General features: G+C 36.0%; 1 protein-coding gene across 3 annotated transcripts in view; it reads left to right on the forward strand.

Moving 5' to 3' along the window:
* The first annotated feature begins 684 nt into the window (after positions 1-684).
* PSMD14 (proteasome 26S subunit, non-ATPase 14) overlaps positions 685-24,381 on the forward strand; it is a 106,651-nt gene continuing 82,954 nt past the window's right edge. Inside the window, exons 1-3 of one of the 3 annotated variants that reach the window (XM_032286529.1) lie at positions 685-1,246; positions 8,109-8,235; positions 10,442-10,493. In XM_032286529.1, the coding sequence (XP_032142420.1) occupies positions 10,446-10,493 (48 nt within the window). In that variant the 5' untranslated portion in view covers positions 685-1,246; positions 8,109-8,235; positions 10,442-10,445. Of the gene's footprint in view, positions 1,247-1,344; positions 1,429-8,108; positions 8,236-10,441; positions 10,494-24,381 lie in introns of those variants that run through there. The other 2 variants (XM_032286530.1, XM_032286531.1) reach the window with 2 other exon arrangements.

Here is a 24,381-nt window from a genome sequence, read left to right on the forward strand (position 1 = left end):
AAGTTTCTGATTAGGAAAATTATTTGGAGGATATTCACCCCTCCTCCCCCTCAAAAAAATTAAGTGAATAGTGAGGCATAGGTTTTAGGGGGGAAGCATAAAGATGCGGATCCAAATATTACTTATGAGTAAAATAATTTTCGTGTTTTTAGAGATATGAATATCTTAAAGGAAAAATCCAATGCAATTGTGCTACTCAAATCACAGTTTGGATCCAGGAGCTGTAATCTTTCCTCACCCTCTGCCCATTCTCGCCATTCTTGATTTAGGAGTGCTTTAAAGAAGGCTATTTGGAATACGTTTGAGAAAGTGAGAGGAATGTGGCAAACAAGCTGCCTTAAACAGACTGTACCTAGACCTAGAATGTGACATCAACTTGTCAAGTCATATCCTGTGCAATTTTGCTTTTTGAAAACATAGCACAAAGTAGATCATGAGTAAAACGTGACTGCTGATAATTACATGGAGAAATGTGAATAAACGATTCTTTAAACACCGTAAGCTAAATTCGGCTTAAAATAGGTGGTTTGAACATTTGGGAAACATTCGTTTTACTTGAAATCCAATTCTTGCAAAGCAATGACAAGGGGTGGGGATAAAGCGGGCTTACGGAAAGGAGCGTCTTACCGACCCCGTCTAATCACACCATCCCCACTGTTTTTTAAAAAATTTCTTCTCAGATAACCAAGTTAAATCTAGTTCAAACGAACCTTTTAGTTTTTGAGGAGGGCCGTTAATAGTAGTGAACACCAAAACGAAAGGGGATCTGGGCTTCGCAATACTAACAGTTCCATTTCCCAGCCAGTCGCCTCACGGGCTGGATGTGCCGCCGTACTACATCTCCGCGGTGGCCGGAGAGCTCAGAGGTGGAGAGAGAAAAAGGAGGCGTCGCGGGGCGCGAGAGGCCCGGGCTCTAACTGCCGCCTCACACCCTAGCAAAGACAGGAGACGCCCGGCGGCCCGCACCGTCTGTCCGGAGCGCTCCTCCAGGACACCCGCCTGAGTCCTAGTCGTCTCCAATTGGCCGTCGGGGAACGGAAGCCGAAGCAGACCAGTGAACCCGGAAGTACTTCGCGGCGGAGGCCCGGGCAACTCTTTTGAATGGAATCGGGCTGATTCATCGCTGGTTCGCGGACTCAGAGCCGGATCCGGTCTGCGCCGCTGCTGCTGTTGCCTCTGTCTTCGCGTCACCGCAGAGACAAGACAAGGGTCCAGATCGCGGCATCCGGCTCCCGCCCGCTGTCAGGTAAGACCCAGAAAGCAGGCCTGGGAGGTCCGGGGAGGCAGCCGTGCTAGGCCGCCGCCAGCCCAGTGCTTTCCTGAGTCACGTTGCCCAGCTGAGTTGCCACTGGAGGCCTGGGCCGCGAGGGAGGAGCCCAGACTCCTTCATACTCTTCGCCTGCTGTTGGGGGTCTCTGGCAGGGTCAGGTCTGGATGTTGTCTCCATTCTCCATTCTTTTCAGTTTGGCCGAATTCACATCATGGGAACCTCTACTCCCTATGTAAAGAGAATCCTTGTTTATGGCCTGTTTATCTGCGCTCATCCATAGTTGTTTCTGTCTTGAAAAACTTCACAGCAGACCGGGGAAACGAGAGAGACAGAGACAGAGAGAGAGAAAGTAGAATTAACTTTTCCATTGAAGACGTTTGTTTTATCACTTGTCCTTCCTGTAAGCCTTGATCCTTTTTCTGTTAGTGTTAGGTTTTCAACTCCCTCCAAAAAATAAGCAAAAGTCTTGCAGATACACTGGTTTTTGACCTTGAATATTTTCAAAACAAAGTGTGCTGCTATGCCTGTTAACTTACTTTCAATATTGTCCTAATTGAATAATTGTTGGTGAATTGATTACATTTCCTGTATTCAGTAAAGCAGAACTCTGCTATCTCGTGTTACATCTTGAAACTTAATTTTCCTGGAGATACAGCTCTGTGTCTGTCAAAAGAAAAAGCATGTAAACTTCGATTCTATAAACTTAGTGACTGAACGAAAAATTCTCGTGAAAGTAAATGGTAACCAAAAGTTGATAAAAATTTTATGGAAAAGGCAGGGGAGAGGGTTTAAAAATTAGCGTAGAGTTTTAGTGGGAAAATGATTTTGTTTCACTGGTCACAAGTATGTTTTTAGTGCTGCTGACTTAATGTGTTTGAGAAAAGCAGCAAGACATGCATTGATACTGTTGAAATTAAAAAATGAACACAGTTTTTGTGGAGATGATTAATATAATGATGGCCTTCCTGTCACATAAGGCTACCAACTGACTCGTTTCAAGTTTAGAAGTTAAGATATGTATTGGTTCTGAATTAACTACAGTTAAGGTGTGCTTAGTGAAGTGCTAATTAGTGAAAAGCCTGAATGTTGTCTTGAATTCGTCCCTAAATCTTGCCAAGGGAAGAAAGTTTTCAAGTTGTGACCTTTTGTTGATGCTTCACCTGTTGACTTTGGGAGGTTTTTTTTCTGCCTCAAGTGCTTGGTAAATAATATATTGCCATTTTAATTAAATAGCTGGATTTTAATCTCTTTGACAGGTTCACCTTATTTTTATACTGGCCATACAAACTATGTGCTTATTAGTATGTAGTTTGTGAACCATATGTATAAAAAACCATAAATGTTATTATTGCTGTTGTTATTGTTATTTTAGAAATGGAAGAGATTATTAATCTAGTTCTCTTATTTCAGTAACAAGAAGCAATTGTGCTTTTTTAATTTTCAATTTTATAATAATGTTCATGTAATAATTCAGTGTCCACCTGTGAAACCCTTGCCTGAATATCCATGTGATTTATTGCTTACGAACTTGTCATATGCCCTGTTTGTTACACTCATTTTGTTTGACATTTCATATTCCATTTTGTGTGGGTTACTTTGGTGACCTTATTTGTGAAATGGGAGAACTGCATTAAATTATCTCTTCTAGTTCTAAAATGATAATAATAACAATTATAACGATAACAATGTAATGGCAACATTTATTGAGTACCTTGGATGTTCCAGGCGTTATAAGTCGCTTTGGACTTTTTTTTTTTTTTTTTGAGATGAAGCCTCGCTCTTGTCGCCCAGGCTGGAATGCAATGGTGGGATCTCAGCTCATTGCAACCTCTGCCTCCCAGGTTTAAGCGATTCTCCTGCCTCAGCCTCCCCAGTAGCTGGGATTATAGGCGCTTGCCACCACGCCCAGCTAATTTTTGTATTTTTAGTAGAGACGGGGTTACACCATGTTGGCCAGGGTGGTCCCAAACTCCTGACCTCAGACGTTCTGCCCACCTTGGCCTCCCAAAGTGCTGGGATTACAGGCATGAGCTACCGCACCTGGCCGCTTTGGACTTATTTTTACATGAGACTTGCAAAGTAGGTATTATTCCCATTTTATAAATGAGGTCTAGAGTCTAGAAGAAGGTAAAAATTAGTGTCATATAGTGAGTAGGTGGTGAAGCCAGGATTCAAATTGAGGTCAGCTAGTTCGAGAGCCTTTACCACTCTACGCTGCTGTCCTTTCACTTTACATATTTTTTATGGGTTTATGTTAAGCTCCTTCTACCCACCTGTCCCAGTAGATTATAAATTCTGTCAGTGCATACTGCTAAATTTCTTGAGCATACAAGATAGTGCAGCCATCCCTCCATAGCTGTGGGTCCTGCATCTGTAGATTCAACCAACCACGCATTGAAATAATTTGGAAAAAAGTTGCATCTAGGCCAGGCACAGCGGCTCATGCCTGTAATTCCAGCACTTTAGGAGGCCAAGGCAGGCGGGTCACCTGAGGTTAGGAGTTTGAGACCAGCCTGGCCAACATGGCTAAATGCCATCTCTACGAAAAATTGAAAAATACAAAAATTAGCTGGGCATGGTAGTGTGCGCCTGTAATCCCATCTACTGGGGAGGCTGAGGCAGGAGAATCGCTTGAACCTTGGAGGCATAGGTTGCAGTGAGTCGTGCCACTGCACTCCAGCCTGGGCAACAGAGCAAGACTCTATCTCAAAAAAGAAAAAAAAAGAAGTTGCATTTATATTGAACATGTGTAGACATTTTTCTTTTCATTATTTCCTAAACAATATAGTATAACTATTTGTATCATATTTATATTGTATTATTATAAGTAAGCCAAAAATGAATTTTAAAGCATATAAGAGGATGTGCATAGGTTATATACAAATAGGGTACTATGCTGTTTGTATCAGAAACTTTGTATCCATGATATAGGTGTCCTAGAACCAGTTCCCCACAGGTACAAAGGGATGACTGTACTCAAATGTTTTACTTGAATGCTGAAATTAGGAGACTCCATAATAGATTATTTATGATGAGTCCATTCTCACTCTTCCTTTTTTTCTTTTCGAGACTAAGCCTTGCTCTATCGCCCAGGATGGAGTGCAGTGGCACGATCTTGGCTCACTGCAGCCTTCGCCTTCTGGGTTCAAGCAATTCTTTCCTTAGCCTGCCTAGCTGGGCTTATAGGTGCCTGCCCTCATGCCAGCTAATTTTTATATTTTTAGTAGAGATGAGGTTTCACCGTGTTGGCCAGACTGGTCTCAAACTCCTGACCTCAGGCGATCCACCTGCCTTGGCCTCCCAAAGTACTGGGAATACAAGCATCAGCCACCTCACCCAGCTACCATTCTCAGTCTTCTAAGTTTTGGAAATCTTGCTTTCAAAATCCTATTTATATAGTTAAGTTTAATGTTGACTCACTCAAGATCTTCCACTTGAAAAAAGTTTTTAAGACAGTGAGAGTATGAAGTTTTAATTACTTTGCACTAATTAGAAAACAGAGGAATTAGAAATACAGTGAGATAACAAATATAGAGTAGCTTTAAAAGGATTTAGCATCAGTCTGAAAAGTAATTTTTTTTTTTTTTTTGAGATGGATTCTTGTTCTGTGACCCAGGTTGGAGTGTGGTGGCTCGATCTTGGCTCACTGGAACCTCCACCTTCCGGGTTCAAGTAATTCTCAATCTCTTGAGTAGCTGGGATTACAGGCACCTGCCACCACATCCGACTAATTTTTGTATTTTTAGTAGACATGGGGTTTTGTCATGTTGGCCAGGCTGGCCTCGAACTCCTGACCTCAAGTGATCTTCCCGCCTTGGCTTATCAAAGTGCTGGGATTACAGGTGTGAACCACTGCATCCAGCCAAAAATTGATTTATTTTAAATCCAGCATGGACATGATCTAACAATATCAGGTTCAAATCAGACGTTAAGAGAGAAAGAAAAAGTGGAAAGTCATCAACCTTTGAAAGTACTGATACCTTTTTTGTATTGTTTTTACCAATTAGGATTCTAAATATTACTGTGTGTATGATATAATGTTAGGTATAAACACTTTATTCATATTGCCTGATAACATTTTCCATAAAGTTAATTATATCTATCATGAATGAGCTTTTGAGTCTTCTGCATTTTGATAGCAGTAAAAACTTGGTTTAGATCCATCGACCTTTTTATTGCTTTTATTTCTAGAATTGAAAGTATTCCCTTTTATGTTAAGCATATGCATTCACTTTGTGAATCTTTCTGCTAAATTCTGCGAAATGCAGGTCCCTATCTCCAATATGATTTAGTACTGTGAAATTTGCCCTGCATTTTGAAACCCAATAAGTGGCAAACTATGTGAGGAAAAAGGATCTGTGTGTGTAGCCATGCTCAGGATGGGGGTGCTGATGACAGTAGGAGGGCCATCTTTGCTTCATAACTGAAAAATGTTTTTATTTTTAGATTTATAGGCACCATTTAGAATTAGTCCAATGATTTTTACAATTTCTACATTATTCATTTCCTTTTATTCATGTTTGTGTACACTTTAGCTTTTTTCCATGTGTGAACTATATCAACATCATAAAACATGAAAAAATATGTCACACATCTCTTTAGAAAACAGGTTCTTATTGCAAAATTTTGTGTGATGAAGTCCTTGTTGAATAAATAACTGAATAAGAATGTAACTTTTTTGGTTTTAGAAATATATTGTTTACTTATTGACCCTTTAAACAACTCATCTATTAGAGGAAATTAACATAATATAAAACTAACCATTTTAAAGTGAACAGTTGAGTACCATTTAGTCCATTCACAGTGTGCCATTACCACCTCAATTTAGTTCCAGAACATTTCTGTCGTTCCAACGTAAAAAGTCTCTTAGCCATTTAGTGGTTTCTCCATTTTCCTCCCTTCCCCACCCACTGATAACTACCAGTCTGCATTCTGTCTCTATGGATTTATTGGATAGTTCATATACATGGAATCACATAGCATGTGACCTTTTGTGCCTGGCTTCTTTTACATAGTGTGATATTTTGAGGTTCAGCCAACTTGTAACATGTGCAGTAGTACTTTATTCCTTTTTATAGCTGAACAGTATTTCATATTACAATATTCCCTTATGTGTATATAGTAGAATTTGTTTATCCATTCATTCTTTGGTGGACATTTTGGACTGTTTCTACCTTTTGGCTATTGTGAATAGTGATGGTGTAAACATGTATGTATATAAACTTACTTTGAGTATTTGTTTTCAGTTTTATGGGTATATACGTACCTATGAGTGGAGTTGCTGGATCAAATGCTAATTCTATGTTTAACTTTTTGAGGAACTGCCAAACTGTTTCCAGCGCTTATTGGTTCTTAATTTTCAGAAAATTAATCTAAAATATCATCTCAAGATAGATAGTCTGAGATTTTGTTTATATCAGTGATTTCCAATTGAGAGTGATTTTTGAGACAATCAAAAATGTGTCCAAACATTTGCCCCCAGGGGACATTTGGTGAAGTTTGAAGACATTTTTTTTTTCTTTTTTTTTTTTTTAATAGTCAACAGCAATAAAGCTTGTCTGGAGACATTTTTGATTGTCACAACTGGATAGGTGCTGCTGTTATCTAGTGGAGCTTAGGGATGATGTTCAACATCCTATAATGCCCAAGACAGCCTCACCAGCGACAACAAATTATCTGGTTATGAATATCAGTAGTACTGAAGTGAGTAAATCCTGGCTTGTACCATCTATTTTATTGTAATCATTAGAGACTAGACTGCTATAATTTGTCTCCTTCACATTAGCTTTGATTTTGTAATAATGTAAAACATTTACTTTGTCGCTTTTCTACCTTTTGTCATTGTTAAAATGAAAAATTCTGATTTCTCAGCTGTGCTAAATGAAGACTGAAAAAGAAAGACTACGAAGATGAAGTCTCTGGTGTTCTATGTCTTTTTGAAAGATGGATCAGTGCTTTGGGCAACACAATAAGACCCAAAGAATGATACAGTAACTGTAATTTTTTTCACTATTGCATTATTTTAGGCAATTCTTGTCATTTTTTTCATATTCTTGTCATTTTAGTCTTTTTTGGTGTAGTTGGGAATAACTGATTAAGAAACGATGAACTAATACTCCCTAGTATGATAAAATAGCAAATTTTCAGGGTATAAGAAAACCACTAACATTCCATAATATTTGATAGATTTATAGTAATATATAGTTAACCTACATAGTAATTGCATGATAGAATGAATTGTTCTATTTAAAAATATAAGTAAATTTTAATTTTTTGTTTGTTTATTTATTTATTTATTTTTTGAGACGGAATTTCATTCTTGTTGCCCAGGCTGGAGTGCAATGGCACGTTCTTGGCTCTCTGTAACCTCTGCCTCTCAGGTTCAAGCGATTCTCCTGCTTCAGCCTCCCAAGTAGCTGAGATTACAGGTGCCCACGACCACGCCTGGCTAAATTTTTTGTTTTTAGTAGAGATGGGGTTTCACCATGTTGGCCAGGCTGGTCTCCCAAAGTGCTGGGATTACAGGTGTGAGCCACCACGCCTGGTCTATTTTGTTCTTTGGAAGATGCCTGGAAAGTCTAAAAATTTTGAAATGTCTGTTCAAAATTAGTGTTCATGAAAGAAACATACAGATAAAATTTGGATACAGGGTTAATCACTATGCTCTGTAACTCCCAGTAAGGTAGATCATTCTAAACTCTCAGGAAATGATTACTTAAAAAGAGTTTTAATTTCTACTTCATTTTTAGGAATTTTGATTCTTTTAAAGGTTTTGGTATAAAGTTTTCCCCGTTAGATTATCAAAATAATTATATCATATTTTGTTTACCTTTTATAGGAGAGAAAAAAATATATACTTGGGGAAATTGTACCTGCCAGAATTAGCAAGGGCTTTCTTTAAGAAGCAATTTGTCAAATTCAACAAATTGAAAGTTAACACCTTAAGAGTTGCAGTTACTGACCAGGTAAGGTTTAAAATGTATTTTACTTTTAATTACTCTTTTAGGGACGGATAGAGAGGTAGTATGAAAATGTATTACTTTTAACAGAGGTCAAATTATGAATATGTGTGATAAATAACCAGATTTTGAAAAGTGGTGTGATTTGGAATATGTACCAATATACTTAATTCCCAAATTATTTTTATTAAACCTGGTTATCTTAAATGTTTTAATTTGTTAAATATATTTCCTTTTTGCTGAGACATCTAATTTCGCTACGGAAACAAATTTGATCTGCCAGATTTTCTTTCTCTCTGCTCCTTGCATCACTCATGTATATTCACAGCATCTGGAGTCTGTGTAAAGTCATCAGAAACAAAATAGAGGGCTAGATAAACTGAATACAGCTGGGAATCAGTTTTGGCCTAGAATATATGTATGCTAATATATATTGTATGTTGTTTGTTTTTTCTGTTGGTTCTTTAAGTTTGTAAGCTTGAAATGGTCCAAAAGAATTTTTTTTGATAATATATCCTAGAGAAATGATTGAATATTATAAAATATACAGGATTTTTCCCACCTGTTCTTCGGCATTTAAAAGTGCTGTGTGTTGAATGCCATATTTGAGTTGAGGAATTTCAGTGAGTATTTGATGGAGATTTTATTTGTAAATGTTGCTATTAGGAGGATGAGTTAAGACTGTAAAGTGGAAATTTTGACTGGACTACCACTTTTTATGTGCATTTTCATTTTACAAAATGAATTTTTAAAATTGTGAATCCCATAAACATGTTACATGAAACAAGCCAGACATGAAAAATATACTATTTCATTTACATAAAATTCAAAAAGAGCAGAACTAATCTATGTTGTTGAAAGTTGAATTTTACGTTTGCAGGGTGGAATAGACTGGAAGTCAGGCTTAGGTGGCGTTTCTGAGATGCCAGTCATGTTCTGTTTCTTGAACTAGGTAATGGTTACATGGATGTGTTCATTTTGAAGATTCCATTTGTGTTCTTTTCTGTATGTGCACTTGAATAAAGTTTTTTTCTGTATGTGAACTTGAATCAAGTTTGCAATATTAACATTGTTAAATTATTACCAATATTCAACAAAGTTGATTGGGGATGGGAGGGTAATGTAGTAAGCCTAAATACGTTATTGAGTTTTAGTTTATATAGCAATTCTAACTAGTAAAATAATGTTAATCTGTTAACATTTAATTTGGAATATAATTTGTAGTAATACCATTTTCTAAAGCATACACTTAGGAAGAAGAGGAATTTAGGACATGGCAATTTTCCAGTAGAAAAAATTCTTTATTGTCATTTTTAAATTACTTAGTTGTCCTGCTATTAATTTTTAAAGTTTGATTACTTCTTTTTGTTATTTGAGGCCATGTAAGTACACTTGATAGTATTAATTTCTTCTGTGACGTTTTCAAGATTGTAAGAATATCTTCTGTAGTTACTCTAAACCTTAAAACTAAATCAGATTGATATAATAAATCCACTTTGTATTGGTTAATTCCAAAATTATAATTGAGAAGCCCAGTTGAATTTCCTTAGTGAAAAAGGTGTATATCTCTACAACATCTGAAATAACACAAAATATCTGTGTAGGTTCTAGAACACTATCTTAATACATTTAATGTTTACCCTATAGTATTTCTTTTAGTATAATGAGTTCAGTTTTTAAAAGCCTTTGATGCTAATTCAGAGATCCATAATCTGCTCACAATGTCTTTCACATGCAGTTTTGATGATAACTGACAAGCTGTAAGTTAATTAGCACAGAACTTACTAATGAGTATGTTAAAATTTAATTTAAAAGTGAGGATTTTTATTTGTACACTCTGGACAAATTGAAGGAAATTCAATCATACATATGATAAGCATTTCATGCAATTTTTCTGCATTAAGGTACTTTATTAGATAACAATAAGAAAATATAATTAATGATAGCAAAGTTTTGAAAGTATGCTAAGATTGCTTGTCTTTAAAACTGGGGATAACCCAAAACCAAAGCAGTAAAATAAGGTCTGTTAATTAGCATTGAAGACAGCTTTTTGAATTAATATGTGGTGTTAATTAACAGGAAGTCTGATGTTGTGTTGTAATTACCACCAATATTTTTGACATACTGAGTGACTGAAGGTGAATTATATAGATAGCAATTGAGTAAACACTTTTGTGCTTAGGAACGTTTTTTCTTTGTTTCTGTTTTCTAGAAATATGGACAGACTTCTTAGACTTGGAGGAGGTATGCCTGGACTGGGCCAGGTTAGTATATAGTCTCTTGAGTATTTCCTTGTGTGTAAACTACAGCCTTTTTGTAGTTATCCAAAGAGAAAGAAATTACCCCCAAGAAAATCACCTAACATAACTTTATGGTAAGAAGCTTACCTTATTGATGTTTGCTATCTTGCAACAGTAGATAACATGTGGAAAACATTTATTGTCTTAGTTTACTTTTCTCCTGGGAATAAGAATTTTCTGATATTTGCTTTGTTTAAAATTTTGAGATATGTGAGATTATCAAAGTTGTCTTTTAGGGAAAAGAAATCCTCAAAATAGCTTTTTTACTGAATTTACAATGTAAACTTTAGATATAACACCAGAAAAAGTAAGCGTGTCATCCTGTTTGCCAGATCCAGAAAACTGACCCTTAGAATGTTTGTGTGTACAGTCTTAATATTGGCAAATTTCTGCTAGTAATTATGATAGATAGATTAATAAGTAATCTCTCTCCTTTCCTTTAAATTTGGTATAAATGGTTTCTTTTATAATCTTTTAAAAATTTAAATAAGCTTTCAGTTGTTTTAATATTGTTTGTCTTGTTTCATTTGCTGTTGGGCAAATGACCTCTAGATTCTGCCTCAGGATAGTCTATCTGCTTTCAGGTCAAGAATTCCTGCCTCTTGTGAGTTCTACACTTTTGATCTTTGCAAATCGTACATTGACTTAATGCTAATTAATAAAAGAAATGACTGTTTTTCCCTTCCTCAGACTTTTATGTATGCGATGTATTGTTTTATGACCAAATATTAGAAATATTTTTATAGCCCCTTTTAAAATCCCTTTAGTTTTCAGCTTTCCCACATTTTGTATTGCTATCAATGACTTCATTTTTCTTCAAAGTAATCTATGTTTACTGTTAGAAGCAGTTTTTGTTTGAGACTTCATGAAGTTCTTGGTGTTTTAGAAACACTTTTATAGGAACAGTTTGATAAGGTCTATTATGGTTTACGACTTTTAGGAAGTTGAAATCTTTTTGTGATTCTGTATTACATTCTTGGATAGATTTTAGTTGTTTTCCATTTACTTTTGTTAGTTTTGATGATTTCTCGTGTTTCTTTGTGTCAGCCTATTTCTTCATGATTCTTCATTTTTGTAACACCTGTATAACTTATTCTCTCAAGAGGCCTAATCCTCTTTGACCTCGATCCCGAACCTGTTTCCATTCTTTTGTAAACATTCTAGAGAGCTTCTGGAATTTCTCTTAATATATTCTGAAATTAGTAGTAATAATGTTCAGGCATATGAAAATGTGAGATGTGAGCAGAGGTTGTATGTAGATACTGCAGATTTACCTGCAAGTTATAGGTGAAGATGTTGCCTTAGAATTTTTAAGGTAAGTTGCATCAAATTTAAATATAAAAATAACTTTCCTTAAGCATAGATACAATAAATTATCCATTTGGAAATCCATGCTGGAAAACTCCTGGACATGAAATAATGGTTTTACTGACCACAAATTGAGCTACATTATATGCCAATGGCTACTGCAAACCTTTGTATCAAGTGGAAAACTTAATGTTTTTTCAGTAACTTTATTGGTTTCTGATTATTTAATCAGCCATTGTGTCCTTAGTTTGTACTCTTTTTTGATGTTAAAAACCTGTTGCTTAAGAATCATTTCATATATATATTACATATATATATTTCATCTCAATTAGATGACAAACTCAAAGAATTAATTTGTGGAACTCTTATTTTTATGATATCTCACTTATCCTATACTAGGTGTTTAAACTTTTTCTCTAAAGTTTTATTTTATCTTGTTATAGGACTAATTTGACAAATACTTGTGATGTTACTTTTGCAACATGAAATGTTAAGTGTGTAATTTTTTTGCGTAAGAATATGTTTATTATTTATTTTTAACAAGAAGTCGAAGATCTTTGGATTGATAATAGCTATCTTTTCATTAGATAAGTCATAGCCACCAATAGTAGTAGAAAATCATACACAAATTGGCATTTCCCTCTGAAAATCAGTGGGAAATGTTATCTTACCATTTACTGGAAAAGGCAGAATTCCTTCCCAAATAGGAACAGGTCACTTGCTGGTAGGTTTATAGATGGCCCTCTTAAAATGTGGCAGTAGATAGGAACAGAACAGGTAAGGGTGTCACATAATTGACAGTCCCTTCTGGTTATTTTATTTCCTTGATTGAAGAAACAGAACCATGGACATTTTATGAGTTAATAGACTACCTTAAATCATTATCTATACAAATAACCTAACTTCCATGAAAGAAATGTCCATGACTATTTTTTTTAATATCAATGCTACTTTGCTGGCTTGAAGACATTTTGTTTCACTCCCAATTGACTCTAACCTGGTGGTTAGTGTCAGATTCTGCAAGTTAAAGGGTCACTTTTCCACAGGACTATCTTTACTTCAGATGCCAGCTACACTTCATGTGTCCCCAGGCCATCCACACTTTTGACTGACCTTTTGACCTGACTATAAATTTGGAGGTCCTCACAACATCCTCAGGTTTGATAATTCAGTAGAACAGCTGATAGAACTCAAGAAAGTGCTGTGCTTATTATTATAGTTTTGTTATCCAGGAATACAGATTAGGAGGACCAGCGAAATGAAGACACACAGGACGTGGTCTGGGAGGAGATGCAGAGCTCCTGTGCCCTCTCTTCATGGAATTAGGGCATGTCACTCCCTCTGCACATCAATGAGTTAACCAGCCAGGGAGCTCCACCCTGTTGTGGCTTTGGTGTCCAGAGTTTTTGTTGGGACGTGGCATACATGGGCTTGATGATTAAATCATTGACTGGGTGATTGGACTCAAAATTCAAAATCTCCAGCCTCCCTTCCCTCCTTAGAAATGGGCCTGGCTCAAAGTCTTAGCCCTCTAGTTAATGTTGGTCTTTATGGTGATAAGCCTTCATCCTCAAGCTATCTAGGGATGTGCACTGAGTTACTACATTAGCATAACAAAAGAAACTCCAAGGGTTTTTGAGGCTTTGTGCCAGAAACTCAGGATATAAGACCAGATTATACAACAAAGACTTGTTTTCAGCCTTGACTTCATTATTTGTAGAAACAATTCAATATTTCATTTGAATTTTTATTGTACTATTATTTGATACTGACTTTTGTACCCTTTCCAAGAGAAACAATTCCACCTTGGGTCCTAATGCCTTTAATATAACCCAATAGTAATAAGGTATTTGGGCTTTGCTCTTTGTGCTAATTGGTCATGTTGTTATTATTATTATTATTATTACTACTATTTTTTGAGTCAGAGACTTGCTTTGTTGCCCAGTCTGGAGTGCAGTGGCATGATCTCGGCTCACTGCAATCTTACCCTCCTGGATTCAAGCAATTCTCCTGCCTCAGCCTTGCAAGTAGCTGGGTTTACAGGCATGAACTACCATGCTCAGCTAATTTTTGTATTTTTAGTAGAGATGGGGTTGCACCATGTTGGCTGGGCTGGTCTTGAACATGTGACCTCAAGTGATCTGCTCACTGAGGCCTCCCAAAGTGCTGGGATTACAGATGTGAGCCACTGCAGCTGGCCTGGTCATGATTTTTTAATGGCGGAATTCACAGTAATAATATAGGAATATCAGTATTATAATCACAGTTGATACTGATATTTCATTGTTTTTGAGGTCACTTGGTCTTAATTGTTTTATTTGGCGGTTATAGTAGGGCTAGTAGGTAAACAAGGAACTTTTAAATTATCAAAGTCCCCGTTCATTTTAGTCTCTTAATTTTCTCTAAATAGGAGGTGGCTTTTCTTTTTTCCAAGGCTACTCCTTCCACTTATTCTTGGATCTCATTCTCTTGACACATTGCTTATCTCCATTGACCTCTTTCTCTGCCTACAAAGATGTTTAAGTCTCCTGTATCCAAAAAAGAAAACTCCACTGCATATTTCCATTAAACCTTTTCTTCCATTTATTTCTAGTATTCCTGAAATAATAGCTTAAACTCCATAATCTACTTAATTACCTCTGTTCACTCTCATGAGAATGCATTCTGGTCAACTCCTGTATTACTGTACCGGACTTTTTTAAACTCCCAAGTCTATTGTCCTATTTTAGTTCTCTTTAAACTAAACTTCAGTATTCCACACTTACTATCTTAAGCCTTTCTCTTCCATTAGTTTTTATCATGCTGTCTTTTCCTATTTCTCATTATGGTATCCGTTCTTAGAAAACAACTAAGTTTTATTTTTTGTAATATCACATTTTAAAATGTTGATATTGGCTGGGTCTGGTGGCTCACACCTGTAATCCCAACACTTTGGGAGACTCAGGGGGCAGATTACATGAGGCTATGAGTTCAAGACCAGCCTGGCCAACATGGGGAATTCCTGTCTCTACTAAAAATACAAAAATCACCTAAATGTGGTGGTGCACATCTGTAATTCCAGCTACTCAGGAGGCTGAAGGAGGAGAATCATTTGAACCCAGGAGGTGGAGGTTTCAGTGTGCTGAGATGGTACCACTGCACTCCAGCCTGGGTGACAGAGTGAGACTATGTCTCAAAACAAAAACAAAAACAGTTAATATTTGAATAATGATAGGCTAAAATAATTAAATTTGTCCCCAGTCCTCTACTTCAGTATAACTTACCAGCAGTTTGAAGCATAAAGATGTTAGTACTATTAAAATTTATAAAACAATAGCTTTAAATTTCAAATGTGTTTTTGGATTTTCTTTGGTAAAGTGCTTACAGACTTGAAATTACTAAAAGGTATGAAATTATTGTATTAAAAGCATATATTATTATAATTTGGCTACCTCATTATCTTTATAACAAACTCCACCTAGGTCTTGGCAACTAAACAACTTCCAAAAGCAGTGGGAACAGAGCCCAAGGGATGAGAATAACCAAAGCATAGTCTACCGTTTTTAAAAATTTTGGTTTCTCTCTGGGTTCATTTTAGCTTTGGAATAGTCAATATAAGCTTGAAAGTAGATGGAACTTAAGTATAATGTCAGTGGCATTTAGTAATTTGTTTTCAGTTTTATTATGTTATGTCAACATTTTGAGTTTCTGTGAATCACGTTTTCTTTTTTTTGGCTCCGTCACCCAGGCTGGAGTGCAGTGACGTGATCTCTGCTCACTGCTACCTCTGCCTACTGGGTTCAAGCAATTCTTCTGCCTCAGCCTCCTGAGTAGCTGGTATTATAGGTATGCACCACCGCGCCTAGCTAATTTTTAGTAGAGGTGGGGTTTCACCATGTTGGTCAGGCTGGTCTTGAACTTCCGATCTCGTGATCCGCCTGCCTTGGCCTCCCAAAGTGCTAGGATTGCAGGTGTGATCCACCATGCCCAGCCCAGGTTTTTTTTTTTTTTTTTTAATTTATTTATTATACTTTAAGTTCTGGGGTCCATTGCAGATTTGTTAAATAGGTATACATGTGCTATGGTGGCCTGCTGCATCCATCACCCCATCATCTACATTAGGTATTTCTCCTGATGCTATCCCTCCCCAATCCCCATACCTCCTGCTATCCCTCTCCTAGCCCCCCACCCCTGACAGGCCCCAGTGTGTGATGTTCCCCTCTCTGTGTCCATGTGTTCTCATTGTTCAACACCCACTTATGGGTGAGAGCATGTGGTGTTTGGTTTTCTGTTCTTGTGTCAGTTTGCTGAGAATGATGGTTTCCAGCTTCATCCATGTCCCTGCGAAGGACATGAACTCATCCCTTTTTATAGCTGTATAGTATTCCATGGTGTGTATGTGCCACATTTTCTTTATCTAGTCTATCATTGATGGGCATTTAGGTTGGTTCTAAGTCTTTGCTATTGTGAACAGTGCCGTAATAAATATGTATGTTTTTGTGATGTCTTTATAGTAGAATGATATATAATCCTTAGGGTATATACCCAGTAAAGGGATTGCTGGATCAAATGGTATTTCTATTTCCAGATCCTTAAGGAATCACCACAGTATCTTTCTTCCACAATGGTTGAACTAATTTACACTCCCATCAACAGTGTAAAAGTGTTCCTATTTCTCCACATCCTCTCCAGCATCTGTTGTCTCCTGATTTTTTAATGATTGCCGTTCTAACTGGTGCGAGATGGCATCACAAATTCCAAGATGAACAAAATATTAATACCTAATCCAGAGCCTTATAGTAGACCCATGAACAATTATGTTTTAAGTGCCTAGCACACATTAACTACTTTGAATCAGTGAAAGCTAATGCTCATTGTAAACAACGTGATATGTAAGTACAGTGGAGATAGGGTAAAATGAGACTAACTTGGGAAAAATGATACTAAATCGAGGAGTTGATGTTTGGGCTGAGTTTTGAAATATGTGTCAAGGCATATTCAAAAGGCTAGAGAACAGATGAGAAAATACTGGGAAAAGAAGCTGGTAAAGGAATCTGAAGTTGGTTATGAAAGGTGTTGAATGCCATAATTAGTGATTTTTACTTTTTTCCCCAGGTGTTGTTATAGTCTCATGATTTTCTTTCTTTCTTTCTTTTTTCAGATATGAAGATTTTTTTTTTCTTTCCAATAGACTTGTGAGATAATTCGGTCTGTGTTTTTGAAAAGTAATTCTAGTGGTAGTTTGGAGAATAGGTAAAGGGGAAGAGATTAAAGGCAAAGTCATCAATTATATGAATATTTGTGTCTTTCAACCTTCCAGGCATATAGTAGGATTATATTTTTCTGTCATGTTTATAGTTAGCCTTACCATGATTTTGCTTTGACCAATGGAATGTGATTGGTTTATAGGTCACTTTTAGGTGGAAGCTTTAAGAATTAGTGTGTGATTTGTCAGCCCTGGTAATAAACAACATGATTTATCGTGATGGAGCCTCTTTTAGCCAATCCCTTAGTGAGAATGACATACAACCTGCAAGTTTTAAAGCAGAGTTAGAAATCATATGATTTCTGTGTGAAATACCCTGATTTTTTTTTTTTTTTGGTCTCCTGTTTTATTTGTTTGTTTGTTTGTTTGTTTAAAATACACTGTATAGGGCAAACTAAGCACATAGGCAGCAGGCTATATAATGCCTATAAGTTGTCGCTTTGTATCTCTGGTACAGACCTCATTAATTTTAGGATGCAAAAAGAAGGGAAAATACTGTCGGTGAGTGATCCCAGAAAGCAACCTGAATGTGGTGAGATACAGTGTACATTTTGAAGAATTGTTTCAGGTGGCTAGATTAAAAAAAAAATTCACGAATCGAGTAGGATGTGTTTTGTTATAACTCCCAAATCTTCACAGTATATGGATTTTTTTTGTATATTCACTAATAACTGCTATTCTGGTTTCTTATTGTGGTTGTTGGAACAGAAATGTTGTTTCAGTTGTTTGTCTTTGGTTTTGGTCTAATGTTTGCTAGAGAGGATTAATTTAACATAGCAATGGAAAAAATGACTGGAATAAATGAAAAAATAATACTATTTTCATGGATGAGGAGTCTTTATATCACCACACATCAATTCTTTCCAACTAATCATAAATTCAATACAGTTTCAATAAAAAATCAACCAGAATTTTCATGGAAATAGGCAAACTGACTCTAAAATTTATATAGAAAAAATAGCTCAAGAATAGCAAAGAAATTTCTAAAAAGGAAAAAGAAATTTTCTATACTAGAATTCAAAATGTATTTTTTTTCCCTCCATTTATTTATTTTATTGCGTTTTAGGTTTTGGGGTACAGTGAAGAACAAGCAAGATGTTGCATAGGTACACACGTGGCAGTGTGATTTGCTGCCTCAAAATGTATTTTAATGCTATATGAGTGAAGTAGTAATATACTATTACAGAGATAATCAGATAGACCAGTATAAGTAAAAAAAAAAAAAATACATCCATCAATATGGGAACTTGGTTTGTAATATAAGTGACATTAAAACAGTAGAGGAGAGACCTGTTCATTAGATGATGCTGAAGCAAGTGGTTTCTAGTAAGGAGAAAACTAAAATTAGATTCCTACCTTATTCTATATACAAAAATTTGTACCAAATGGTTGGAATATGTAAATATGAAATCAAATTTTATAATTTTTTTTTAAGACGAAGCCTTTTTCCATCACCCAGGCTGCAGTGCATCACCCAGGCTGCAGTGCAGTGGTGTGATCTTAGATCACTGCACCCTCTGCCTCCTGGATTCAAAAGATTCTCCTGCCTCAGCCTCCTGAGTATCTGGGATTACAGGTGTCCACCACCACGCCTGGCTAATTTTTGTATTTTTAGTGGAGACGGGGTTTCATCATGTTAGCAAGGCTGGTCTTGAACTCCCGACCTCAATTGATCTGCCCACCTCGGCCTCCCATAGTGCTGGGATTATAGGCAGGAGCCACCATGCCCAGCCCAAACTTTATAATTTTTGAAGATATACGCATTTGGATGGCTAATATTCAAATTTTAAAAAAAGTATTGGTGAGGATTAGAGAAATTAGAACTCTTGTATATTGATGGTAGAAATGTAAAATGGTACAGATAATATGGAAAACAGTAATTTTCCTTAAAAGATTACTTAAAACATAGGATTACCGTGTTATCCAGGAATTCTCCTTCTGGGTATGTGCCCAAAAGAATTGAAGGCAAAGACTCCAACAGATGTTTGTACACCAATATTCTTAGCAGTGTTATTCATAATAGCCAAGGGGTGGAAACAACCCAAATGTCCATCAACAAATGAATGTATAAATAAAATACATATACACTCATTCCTCAGTATCCTCGGGGGATGGATTCTAAGACCCCTGTTCATACCAGAATCTGTGGCTGCTCAAGTCCCTTAGATAAAATGGCATAGTAGTTGCATATAACCCAGACACAGTGTCTCGCATACTTTAAATCATCTACAAATTACTTATAATGCTTAATACAATGTAAATGCTACGTGAATACTTGTATTTAAAAAGTGATTCTTATTTTTTATTGTTGTATTATTTTTTATTTTTTTGAGACGGAGTCCCACTCTGTCGCCCAGGCTGGAGTGCGGTGGTGCAATCTCGTACCCTGCAACCTCCGAATCCTGAGTTTAAGTGATTCTCTTGCCTCAGCCTCCTGAGCAGCTGGGATTACAGGTGGCTGTTACTGTGCCCATCACCACACCTGACTAATTATTTTTTTGTATTTTTAGTAGAGATAGGATTTCACCAAGTTTACCAGGCTGATTTCAAATTCCTGACCTCAGGTGATCTGCCCGCCTTGGCCTCCCAAAGTTCTGGGATTATAGGCATGAGCCACCATGCCTGGCTGTATTGTTATTTTTTATTGTTCTTTCTCCCCAATATTTTCTATCTATGGTTTGTTGACTATGTAGATGAGGAACCTGTTGATATGGAGGGCTGATTGTATATACAATGGAATATTCTTAAACTTTAAAGGAATGAGATTCTGACATATGCTACAACACGAGTGAACCTAAAAGATATTTTGCTAAATGAAATAAGCCAGACACGAAAGGACAAATGTTATATGATTCCATTTATATGAAGTACCTAGAGTATCAGATTCATAATGATAGAAAGTAGAATGTTAGTTGCCAGAAGCTGGGAAGAGGAGAGAATAGGGAGTTATTGTTCAATGGGTACAGAGTTTCAGTTTAGGATGATGAAAAAAGTTCTGGAGCTGGTGTTGGAGATGGTGGTGTTGGCTGTGCAACATTGTTAATGTAAAATGTCACTGAATTGTTCACTTAAAAACAAAGTAGCAAATTTTATATTTTTACTACAAAAAAAGACATTTAAAAGTTCATTTATCATATCTTTAAAATGAGGTTAATAATACCTACCCAGGTGGTTCTTTATGAAGATTAAATAAACTCACATGTGAACTAGTCTGGTGCACAGCAGATAACCTTCCCCCAGACACTGTCCCCATTTTTTGGGGGGGCAGAAATTTTTATGTCTTCATGACCTCAAAATAGGAAAGCACAACTTAAAAGATTCATAATTTGACTACCTCAAGACAATATTACTAATTCTTATCCCCAAAAGACATCAGAAACAAACTGATAAGACAAGCAAAGATGGAAAGAAGGTACTGGCAACACATTAATCTGCAACACTGTGTGGTTCATTCAGCAGAACCATAGATTTATAAGACAAAAAAAGATGACTTCACTCAAAAAAAGAATGTGAAATAAGAATGGCCAAATAAAATTATGAAAAGATTCAGTGTCACTTCAGGGAAATGAAAACTTAAACAACTGTTAGATTGTTTTTTTAAAAAAAACCTGTTGAATTAGATATTAATGAAAATTTAGGGAAGCAAGAATTCTCATGTAAGCTGTGTGTGTGTGTGTGTGTGTGTGTGTGTGTGTGTGTGTGTGTCTGTCTGTCTGTGGGATGGTTAGGGATTGTAGCTCAGTGCTTAGATCATTACTTGGCAAATAACAGTCAATAAATATATGTTAAATGGACACATCATATGTGGTAAATGGTTAAAGTCACTTTGGAGAGCAATTTGACAATGTCTAGTAAAGTTGAAAATGACCAAACTTCTGTCACTGAACAATTCCATTTACTCACTTTAGAGTAACTTTTATACATCTAAATCAGGAGACATGTTTAAGAATATTGTTACAGCATTGTTTGGAATGTTAAAAATTGCAAAATATTTAAATGCCTAAATGTGTTATGATGACATTTATGCAGCAGCTAAAATGGATGAACTAGGTTCTGGATATCAATATGCATAATAGACCTTATAGACATAGCAAGAGAAAAATTCAGTTGTAAAAAGATAAATACATCATAGAAACATGTAAATTTAAAAAACATAAAGTAACACCTTTTTTTAGGGTTACATAACTCCTAAGTAAAAATATTACAAGTTGTTCTACAGAAGCACTGTCTAGTACAACTTTCTGCAGTGATGGAAGTGTCCATATCTGTACCGTTCAGTACAGTAGCCACTAGCCACATGTTTGTTAAGTACTGGAAATGTGACTGGAGCAGCTGAAGAACTGAATTCTAAATGTTATATTACTTAACTTTACAGAGTCACATGTACCTATTGAGCCCATTGATATATCTTGTGTAACTGAAGAACTGAACTTTTAATTTTATTTAAATTTAAATAGTCACATCTATCTAGTGGCTACCATATTTTACAGTGCAGTTCCAGATAATTCACAACAAATTCATGAAAAGGGAGGGAGGCAAAAGGAACTTCAACTTTATACATAATGTTCTCTCTTTAGTACACAAACATAAAACCAAAGCAAAATAACAAGTCATAGAATAACACTAAATAACATTAGATAACATTAAATAACATTTTTCTTTAGTACTTTTTAAAAGAGCCACCAAATAAAGTCAGAAATTCATTTGAATTTATTTTGTAGTACTTTTTTATGCCATACCTAGGTATTCCACTTTCTCTCCCAGTCTTTAATTTGTAGATGATAATACTAGAGAGGTTACCACAGTATAGATCTTGCAGGGCCCTGTGGAAAATTCTCTTCTGAGTGAGCTGGGAAGCCATTAGGGATTGCTGAGCAAAGGAGTTATGCTTATCAGACTTACTTTTTTTTTTTTTTTTTTTTTTTGAGACAGAGTTTCGCTCTTGTTACCCAGGCTGGAGTGCAATGGTTCCATCTCGGCTCACCGCAGCCTCTGCCTCCTGGGTTCAAGCAATTCTCCTGCCTAAGCCTCCCGAGTAGCTGGGACTACAGGCGTGCGCCACCATGCCCAGCTAATTTTTGTATTTTTAGTAGAGACAGGGTTTCACCTTGTTGACCAGGATGGTCTCGATCTCTTGACCTCGTGATCCACCTGCCTCGGCCTCCCAAAGTGCTAGGATTATAGGCATGAGCCACCACGCCCGGCCTCTGACTTACATTTTTAAAGAACTTGGATACTCTGACGATGAAGCTACTACAATAATGTTTTAAAATAAATTACAAGATTGTTATGTTTTATTTTTATTCTATATCTGCTAGAGCAATCCTGCTGTGTAATGAACCATCATAGATTAATGTGTATAATTAATCTTTATTTATATCTGTCATGTTTGAAATACAAACTTTAATTTTGCTGTAAGCACTGGCATAGTGGTATGCAAATGAGCAGGCCTTTACAAAATGCTTTTTTTTAAATAGATTTTCTTTATATTTCTTGAGTTCTTTAGCTTAACTATATTGACAGTATTTATATGCTTATGAATACTCTGGTTACCTTTTTTTTCTTTGACTCTGAATATCTGATATAATCCTTTGTGCATTTATGAAGAGCCTTTCTAAACATTGGTAGATTAATTTGGGCATTTTCCTTTCTATTAAGAAGTAGAGAAGGGTCAAGAAATTTTAATTGTTTTATTTCTTAGCTTAATGACAAATAATGATTTTGCTTTAGAAACAAAGGAAAAATACAAGATGCCTTTAATGTTTTTCTTATTTGCTGCTCTTGTGAGACTATAATTTTATTTGATATAGTTCCTAATTATTCTATTCATATACTCTGATGTTTATATGATAGAAAATTAAGAAAGGGGTCAGGTAAAAAACAAGCTAATTAGAGCATATTCTTCCTAGTTGTCATTGTAGTGTGATTGTTCTGAATGTGTATTAAACTCTGTGAAAAACAGGGTGCTCCTAAGAGGTCTCAAATCTAGTCTTGAGGGTTCTCAGTCAAGTAAAAGGGACATAAATTTTCTGTAGGTACATTGTAGTTAACCTGTGTCAGTTTGTTTGAATATTTTAGTTGTGACTAGTCTTCTTTTGAGAGAAAAGGTCTTTGACACTTGTGAATGCTAAATTTCTATTTTGATATGCAATTGTGATAAACAATTTTGTTCAAGTTCTTTAGAATAGAAGGGGATTGCTGATAAATTTTCAGTTACAGTGAAATTATCCATCAAAATTAATTACATTCTGATGAAATGAGGAAAAATAAAAATTGTGAAAAATAATTAAATGTTTAAAGTTTTAAATATAAAGTCAAGGATATGATGGATCTATGACATCTGATACCATTTTTGGTAGAAAGATTGCATGGGAAGGAAGACAAAAGAAGATATCTCTGTCTAATATAGGAAACTAAGACATTGGAACAGTTACATTGCTGATTTGGCACATTGATCTTTGGATTTTCTATCTCAAACTTGCATAACTTAACTTGTAACTTTTTAGTTCATGTTATCATTTGGGAAGTTCTCCAATTATCAGATTCATTTAAAACCCAGGCAGGTAGGACCGATTCTCTTACAACACAGACTCAAGGTGGTTCTTTGTGGGATATTTCTGGGTTGAGTGTCCTGAAAGTATGTCACCAGAGCAGGGCAGTCGTCTCCACTGGGCAGCCTCTCAGTGCTGCTTTTTAAACTGTTGCCAGTGATTGCACAGGCTTTTCTTTTCAGAAGCCCGAATGCCTGTGAAGGGCATAATGGCTTAAGGATGATAGAGTAAATAATAATAATAATAATAATAATTATGATAGTTGTACTTTTCTCTTACTCATTGTATATTTCCCCCTCTCTTTACTCGGTTACATTCTTAACTGCCTATGGTAATTCTCTGCTCCCTAGTGTTCTAAACACCAGAGCCTGAGTTATTGGAAGGAAAATGCTTACCAAAAGTAGACAGTAGAATGACAAAACCTAGTTTTTGAAAAGTGCACCATTCTGTTTTATAGAAAAGGAAAACTCATTTCATAGGAAACAACATATTTCACTACCTGGTAGAATACATTTTTGTTGTCGTTATATAGCTATATCACTATAGGGAGATGATTTTGATTTTGCTTTAGTTTGCACCTGGTTTCATGGTTTCTGGGTTATTTCTCTCCCATTTGCACTTTCTGGTTACTGTATACATTTCCTGATTTTTACTATAAAGACTAAATGATGTCTTTGGATATTTTATAGCTTACCCATTCTACGAGGCTTTTGCCTTGGGAGCTTTCAACTTGAAAGGGTATGAAAAT

This window comes from Sapajus apella, unplaced genomic scaffold (genome assembly GCF_009761245.1).
Source record: "Sapajus apella isolate SASKATOON/1434 unplaced genomic scaffold, GSC_monkey_1.0 scaffold18, whole genome shotgun sequence".
NCBI classification, from domain to species: domain Eukaryota; kingdom Metazoa; phylum Chordata; class Mammalia; order Primates; family Cebidae; genus Sapajus; species Sapajus apella.